Source organism: Capsicum annuum, unplaced genomic scaffold (assembly GCF_002878395.1).
Source record: "Capsicum annuum cultivar UCD-10X-F1 unplaced genomic scaffold, UCD10Xv1.1 ctg38656, whole genome shotgun sequence".
Lineage (NCBI taxonomy): Eukaryota > Viridiplantae > Streptophyta > Magnoliopsida > Solanales > Solanaceae > Capsicum > Capsicum annuum.
The window spans coordinates 2,816-12,215 of NW_025845813.1; the positions used below are offsets into that span (position 1 = coordinate 2,816).

The 9,400-nt window shown below is 26.5% G+C and overlaps 1 protein-coding gene across 1 annotated transcript; it reads right to left on the minus strand.

The window, feature by feature from the left end:
• Positions 1 to 567: 567 nt before the first annotated feature.
• On the minus strand, positions 568 to 2,204 carry LOC107842038 (late embryogenesis abundant protein D-34; the record flags this gene model as incomplete). Its single annotated transcript, XM_047403306.1, is given in 2 exon segments — positions 568 to 873; positions 1,733 to 2,204. Coding segments are annotated over 2 exon segments (612 nt in total), but the record flags the coding sequence as incomplete, so codon positions are not given.
• Positions 2,205 to 9,400: the final 7,196 nt, after the last annotated feature.

Consider the following 9,400-nt stretch of genomic DNA (forward strand, 5'->3'; position numbering starts at 1 on the left):
ACCTTCAGCTTAATGGCGCTGATACCATGTCATTAAACTGAATACAGTTAGCACTATGAATATAGGAAGAAGACTGAAGAAGGAGAAGAAAGAAACAAGGTGAAGAAGATAGAGAGTTAAGTGAGGAGAATAAGAGAGAGAATGATCTTATTGAAAAATTGATTAATGAATGTGAGGAGTGCAAACTTATTTATGCTACACAATGCATATATGAACTCCTAACTACTAGACTCTAGAACCACTGGTAGTATAGCTATCAGATGGAACACTAACTACAAGTTGTTTCAATGTGCTATTACAGTTACACGAACCAAATACTATCAATGTTGATTTCTTCTTCTTTACTTAAACACTTATACGTCAAAAAATGTACTAATTGATTCTATAGTAAGAACCTAAAAACAAAGCTAGCACGCATGTCAAATTTAATTCTGGAAGTGGACTCACCTTCTATTAATTCATTATATTCATGATAGTAGGGAGATTTTTCTTCGTAAAATCACCAATCCGCTGCTTAATTATTTTTAACTGTTAGAATGATGTCTCATAGTATGAAAAAAGACTTACTGTAAGCACATCACCAAGTGTGATCTTATCATCCGCTCGAGCATTTACCGAAGCAGCCCGTTGAGCTTCTGCTCCTACACCTCCCGGGACTACTTCGCTTCGTCTAGTGGCTCTTGCTTCTGCAGCCTGTATCGCCGCGGCATCGCTCTGCTCAATTGGTTTGTCCCCTGCAGGCTTAAGTGCCACTGCCTCTAGTGCTTCACCTACCGTAACTGCCTCCTCTTGAACTCCTGTTGTAGGATATCGTGCTGCTCTCTCTTCATCAACTCCTGCTGCTTCTGATCGATAAATATATTGTGCAATTACCTACATATCAAATCATGAAATTCTTTATATTGTGCAACTACCTACATATCAAATCATGAGATTCTTTCTTTCATACATATGAACTACGTACACCAAGGTGCATTATTTTGTACATATCAATTAAACTTTAAGGAACCCATTGCTCTTTCTTGCACTTAATGTTTGCTGAAATTTTGGTAATTTTATCTGTACTATCAACTACCCCTATTAAAAGATATTGAATATAGTATAAACGTAAAAAAAAGATATATTCTCCCTGCAAGGAATGTGAAACCACTATCTATGTCACTTGGTATTACTCCTTCGATTCAAAATACTTGTCATTCTTTTTTTCAAAATATTTATCACATTTTTCTTTTTCTTCAAATGATATAAACTTTGATTAGTATTTTAAAATAGCTATTATTTCTCATATGAGACAATTGATAAGTACTATTTTTTGTGTAATTTTTAAATATTTAATAAATTTTATAACATTGAATCTATTTAATCTAATTTAAATACGGAAATTAACTGAATTGAGTCCCAAAAAGGGAACATGACAACTACTTTGAAAAATAGTACATGATGATTTTAAATAGAAAATGTTATAGGTCATAACGCTGAAGTATCTAACTAGTTAGAGAAAAAAAAGGATCGTTTACATTTTGAGGTATTTAAATCTTAATATAATGTTTTTAAATTTTAATTGTATTCCTAATAACACTCTTTGTTACAGGAATGATTAAAAAGAAAATTTCATGATGACATGTTTAAAATCAGACTAGGAGATCTAAGAATATTCTTGACATATGTTTAAAAACTGTTCTTTATTTCTTAAGGTCCATGGCATGGTCAAATAACAATCTAATTAGTTTACCTCTCCACCAACAGATTCAGAAACAATGCGAGTACCACCAACCTCCGCTTGAGAGACAGTAACGCCTTGAACTCTCGCGAAATCAGTCATGTCATCAGGAGCTACGACCCCAATACTCTCATTCTGAGAGACGGCAGACTGCATGAGTGATGCAGGGCCGCCTTTGGGAACATGACCCAACGCTATACTCTCTGCTGACTGCATTATTGCTGCATCTTGTGGTGCTATTGATTTTGAACCAAGTTCGCTTGTCACTGAAAACACGTCCCTGTATGTGACGGGTTTTTCTTGACTACTCATGCTCATTCTGATTTTAAATTTTTAACGAAGGATCTATCTTTCGAATAGGTTTAGTGGAATCTGACAAACATATTTCAATGTCAATTAAGAAACGGAGAAACAGAAGTTGCATTAAGGTGATGAAGTTGGAAGTCGCAAATTAGTTATAAAACTGAAAATGTATACACGTGTTGAGAGACTTGGCGAAACACTTCAGCATTTATTTTACAGGTGGTGGTTTGTACGTTGTGGTGTGAGCCGCCCAAACCAGTTGTTTCTTTCAATACAAGCTCCGTGTCAATACGGTCCAATAATAAAATATATGTATTGTAATTTTTAAGTTTTAAAATTTATGTTGAAATAGAAAATTTGAGCAGTAGAATGTTTTTATTGGTACGATAAAATATACTTATAAAATATATTTTTGTAAATTTTTTATCAAACTTTTCTTTTGTATATATTCCTTCTATTGAAACGTAGGAGTCGTTTGTTATAGTGGATAAATTTTCTTTTTGAATAGAATATATTAATAATATTTGACATTAAAATTTATCTTTTCGATTTTGATATATTTAAATAAAAAATTTTTTTTAAAAAAAAGAATTGCATATACATTTTAAGATTTATTCGAGATCTAGCACGGGTTCAATATATTAATTTTTATCTCAATTTATATGATACAAATAGAATTTAGATAACCAATCATACTTTTCATAGGTATTTAGATGATTTAATTTATTAACTATTGTAATTTATAATATTCTATGTAATTTTCAAATAATATGTATTATTTTTCTTGTCCAAACTTTTGTGGCATTAATAGTCAATTATATTTTAAAAATAATTTAAGTTTTTAATTATTGTGATTTATAATACTTTTCTTCTAATCCAATTTCAGTGACACTAATATAATTTCAAGAGTCTACCAAATATTTTATATCTTTAAATCTTTTAAGTTGTTAATTATTGTGATTTCTCGTATTTTTCATGTAATTTTTTTGAAATATATAACATATTAAATTATTTTTAGATATTTTAAATTGTTAACTATTGTAATTTATAATACTTTTTATATAATTTTTTGTTGTATAATATATGCTACTCTCTTTGTCCAGAGTTTTGTGTCGACGATAGCCAATTATATTTTTTAAATAATTTAAATTTTTTATCATTGTAATTTATAATATTTTTTCTATTTCAACTTATGTGGAACAATGCTTAAATGACCATAATAATTAATTAGGGGTGATATAGTAAAATGTAATTATTATTATTTATTATTTTTATTATGTATATGTGTTGATTCAAGAAGAATTTGAAAATATTTAGAAATGTGTTGAATGTTACAAATGTTAATAATCCATTTGGCGCTTCTTGATTTCTCTACATTTATCTCTTGTTTTTTTTTTTAACTCTTTTACCCTTTAAGTACGTTACTCTTCTTGTCTAAATTTTTATGGCATTGATAGTCAATTATATTTTAAAAATAATTTAAGTTTTTAATTATTGTGATTTATAATACTTTTCTTCTATTCCAATTTCAGTGACATTAATATAATTTCAAAAGTCGATCAAATATTTTATATCTTTTAAATCTTTTAAGTTGTTAATTATTGTGATTTCAAGTATTTTTCATGTAATTTTTTTAAAATATATAACATATTAAATTGTTCTTAGATATTTTAACTTGTTAACTACTGTAATTTATAATACTTTTTATATAATTTTTTTTGAATAATATATGCTACTCTCCTTGTCTAGAGTTTTGTGTCGACGATAGCCAATTATATTTTTTAAATAATTTAAATTTTTTATCATTATAATTTATAATATTTTTTCTATTTCAACTTATGTGGCACAATACTTAAATGACCATAATAATTAATTAGGGGTGATATAGTAAAATGTAATTATTATTATTTTTTATTTTTATTATGTGTATGTGTTGATTGAAGAAGAATTTGGAAACATTTAGAAATGTGTTGAATGTTACAAATGTTAATAATACATTTGTAACATTTGGTGCTTCTTGATTTCTCAACATTTATCACTTATGTGTTTTTACTTTTTTGCCCTTTGAGTATATGTAACAATTTTTATTTTCTTTAAAAAATGTCATGAAAATTTTACTCTTTTGCCCTTTGAATACGTTACTCTTCTTGTCCAAATTTTTGTGGCATTGATAATCAATTATATTTTAAAAATAATTTAAGTTTTTAATTATTCTGATTTATAATACTTTTCTTCTATTCTATTTTTCGTGACACTTATATAACTCCAAGAGTCGATCAAATATTTTATATCTTTTAAAGTATTTTTCATGTAATTTTGTTGAAATATATAACATATTAAATTATTTTTTTTCTATTTCAACTTATGTGGCACAATGCTTAAATGATTATAATAATTAATTAGGGGTGATATAGTAAAATTATGGTTGAAGGAGATATGTCATAAATGTATATTTTATTTTTTACTTAAATATTATTAATTTTTTAATGTATAGATAACTCATAATAATTAATTAGGAGCAGTATAACAATTAATTAAGAGTGATATGGTACAATTACGGTTGAAGCAGACATGTCATAAATATCTATTTTATTTTTTAATTAAATATTATTAATTTTTTAATATATAAATAACTTATAATAATTAATTAGGCGTGATATAATAATTAGTTAGGGGTAATATAGTACAATTACGGTTGAAGTAGGCATGTCATAAATATTTATTTGATTTTTTAATTAAATATTATTAATTTTTAATATATAAATAATTTATAATAATTAATTATATGTGGGCTCCATCATATTCAATAGGAGTAGCATCAATGGCAAAGTGATAATTTATTGGAATGATATGAGTTGTAATTAATTCAAAATGGAAGGACTTTTCTTATAGTTGTTAATAAGGTCCAAACATTAAAACACAAAAATACAATTTTCCTAAACAAACTAATCTTGCAAAGTATTTTATAGACCTTAGTAACCTAAAACTTTGTTTTAATACCCATAAGCTACCATGTCAAAACCATCATTTCTAATATATAGAAAAGAAAAGAAAAGATATATTTATATTAGGAAAAAAATTAAATTAGGTGAAAATGTAATAACAAATAAGAAAGAAAGTAAATTATATGTTTGATATGAAATTAAATAAATAATAAAATTTATTTAATTGCATTAATTATAATTAATTTTTACAATAATTATCATCCTACTAATCAATTTATTTAAATATATTTGAAACAATTTTATACATAAAAAAATAAAAATAAATAAGATTGAAAAATAAATGGAAGATAGAGGGCCCACATGTATGGAAATATGTGTGACGGCATTATAGTAAATTTTTTCAATGACATTACTTGTAATTAAAGAGAAAATAATGGGTTTTTATTCAAACTTTTGATGAAGTTCCAAAGTCAAAGCACAAAAAATAATTGAATTGAGCTTATAATTTATTGTAATGACCAAATTATCCCAAGAGAAATTTGTTATGTCATTTCCATTCCATGACCAAACCAACTCTTCTATAATTCTTTCAAGAAAAACTGAAACCTTGCAACAATTTTAAAAGAAATTGATTTATTTTCAGGTCTTGAGGAGTTATTTCAAGTAAGATATTTACTTTTAACTACACGCACCATATTTTTTTTTGTAAACAATTGTTTTTCATCGGTGGGAGAATTACGAAAGGGCCCAATCCTACGCAAGTAGTCCCCCATAAATAGTTCATTAGTCATTTATATTAGGGGCTACAAATTTTATATTCGTGCATTATTTATGCATATTATCTTTTCAAGTAAAGAACTTTTTTATTTTCATAACTATTTGGCCATTTCAGACGCGTGATATCTAACCCATCGAAAAGCAATTCTTCAGATCTAATACACGGTTTAATTATTTTTTGTGATTGTATATTTGTACGATAGTTTATTCTTTTTTAATTTCATCCACAAGATTTAATCTGACTTATGCAAACCATATTGATAAATTAAACTTTATCATTTTGCCAATAAACAATACCATAGACAAATTTAGCTCAAGTCTTCACCAACTTGATGTTTTTGGCTATATATCTTTTCGCAACCGAAAAGAGAAAATTAAGAAAAGAAATGAAATTTATTTACAAAGCAAGCCATTATTTTCCCGTCATCTAGCAGACTAGCACTTTGATGATTTAAAAACAGAGATTATAAGGATAAGCTGATGCCTGAATGCGTGTACATTATCCATATTCCACATAATCATTATAGAAAATAACTTGTGCAAATATATATATATATATATTAAGCCGTTATTTTTCGGTCATCTAACACTTTAATGATTTAAAAGCAGAATATATAAGGATACGATGATGCCTGAACGTGAATGTGTGTATATATATATATACCATATTCCACATTATCATTATAGAAAATAACTTGTGCAAATATATATATAGATATAGATATATAAAGAAAGTATTGAGGGTAATAAAGTTCTTTAGAATTTACAATCCATCTCATAGACTTATTATTTTATATTATTTTTCAACATGTATGTTTAAAGTTAATATAATTAAAATTAAAGATATTTCAGATATTTTAATAATTAATTTTGTTGAGAAGGTTGTCTTTTGTGTTGTTTCTTTTGGACCAATTGACAACTTCAATAAAAGCGACAACTTCAATAAAAGCCTTTCTTTCCTTTTAAATTGCATATCTTGCCAAACCTTGAAGTATCATTGAATATGTGGGGGACACTGAATATCTAATTTGATTTTAATTATTTAAATTTAAATAATTTAATAATATAATAATTTTATTTTAATTAATTATAAATATTTAAAGTAAATCAATTTTATTATTTTAATTTATTTTATATTCAAAATTATTATTTTTTTTACTTATTTATTTTAGTAAATTTGAATTTTAAAAATAAATCTTATATATAAATACTAATATTTAAACTTAAATTTAAAATTTTAAAGTATAAAATTAATAAATTTAATTTAATAAAATAAATTTCTAATGAATATTTTCTTAAGATTTGTGTTGGGTTAATATGTATCAAGTAAAAGAAATAAAGAAAAATATATAATAAAATTTTATTATTGTGAGAGATAAACATAATGCACTATCCAATTACGTTTAATAATATCATATTTTGTATATGCAAAATATAGCATTCCGTATTTAATTAATATATTACTCCGGTGAGTTATCAATGATTATTATTGGATATGATAAAATTATGTTAATTTTTATAGGAGTAACATAATCAATTGCTCTTAATTAATTATTATGATTCATCTAGATATTAAGAAAATAAATAATATTTAATAAAAAAATTTAAAATAGAGATGAAATGTTAAATTAACTCTTGATGTTTTAAATTAAATTGTCGTCCTTCAAACGATGATTTTACTATACCACCCCTTATTATAAGTCATTTATGTATTAGAAAATTAAGAATAACAAAATGATATGTCAACATAAAAACTATGATTGACTATCAAAATTATATTAGTGTCATATAAATTGGAACGGGGCAGAGGAAGATATAAAGCAACATATATTAGTTGAAAATGAAATAAAAAGTATTGTAAATAACAATAATTAACAAAAATATTTAAAAATTTGACTGATTGTCAAAATTTTATCTGTGCCGCATAAATTGAGACGAAGAGAGTATTCATATCTTATTGAAAAATTATGTAAAAAAATATTATAAATCCGATAATTAACAATTTTAAAAATTTGAAAATATAAAATATTTGGCTGGATCTTGGAATTATATCATTGTCACTAAAATTGAAATAGAAGGAAAAATATTATAAATTACAATAATTAAAATTTTAAATTACTTTAATGATTAATTATCTAAATTCTATTTACATCACATAAATTGAAATAAAAAATATATATATATTTACCCGTGCTAACACGAACAGGGTCTTATCTAGTGTATCTAGAGACACATATCTAGATATATCCTTAACAAAATACCATGTCCCTTAACATTTTAAGTTGGAAAAAATACATAAAGTAGCATACTTAAGTATTAAATTACAAAAACTAACAACACTTTTATCAAATTACATTTTGTAGCATATGTATTTGTATGTATTTGTATTTTTGTAGCAACAGTTTGTAAAAATATAAAATACATATTAATTATAAGGTCAATAAAAATCATATGTATTTGTATTTTTGTAGAAACAGTTTGCAAAAATATAAAATACAACTTGCTATATTATGTAATTATGAAACTGTTGCTATGAAACTCATAATTAAGGGGATAAGTATGCTATTTCTGAATTTTGCCCTTTTAAGTTTCTTTTCTGATGATTAAGCCTCACAGCATTAACAATAGAATCTTCAACACCATCTGGATATGCCGAAAGACCCTCCTTGTTCCTCAATTCTGCATTTAGGATGCCCCTGCCTCCAATTTAGTCACAGCCTTGTTATCTGGAAGCTTGGTTTTTGCATCCTTCAAGTTATAAAAACAAAATGTCTTAGGTCACACGTTTCAAACACGTTAATATGTTTGGTATAGAGAAAAATATTCTCCCAAAATAAAATATTTTTGGATGTGACCAATCAAACATAAAATAAAAATTGATATGCTTTTCTCCATACCAAATACTCCCCTAGTTAATTTAGTGGGTAGAAAATCAAATTTTTACCTCCAAGATATCTTGGAACTTGATTTTTTCTACGTCCCGATTCACGAGCATTATGCCAATTGAGCAGCTGCCCCTATTCCTCCACCAATAATTTGGCCACGCCCAGTCGCTCTGATTTCTACAGTCTCTATGGCTGCAGCATCGCTCTCATCCACAAGTATGTCCCCTACTATTCCAGTTGTTGCTGCTGCCTCAAGGGCTTCACCTATTGTCATAGCCTCGATGGGGACATCATCCGATGGAGATATCAACGTTGTACTAGGTGGCTGTACATGTTGTCTGTTGGAACCTTGAAGTTTTGATGAATGACAATATAAATGAAACAAGTTGAATTTGATTCAAACACTTGATGATAAGGGAAAGTAAGTTGAGTTGAAAAAGGAGTCCTATGTGAAGAAGGAGTTTCACTTCTAAGTATATCCTTAAGAGTCCAATGTGTGGAAGAAGAAAGATTCTGAAAATTGAAGAATTCAAAAGAGTTGGAGTTTTACTACAACACTAAGGAGACAAGAGTTGGAATTGAAGAAGGAGTCTCACTTGAAGTAGAACTCTATGCAATGAGAGTTCTAATTAAAGTAGGAGTTTGAAATAAAGAATGACTCTTTGGAGAGTTGTGCTTAAATAGAAGATGAAGCAGCCAGAATAATTCACTTACTTACAAAAACAGAAAAGCTCAATCGACAGATTGACTTCATGAAGTGCTACTCAATC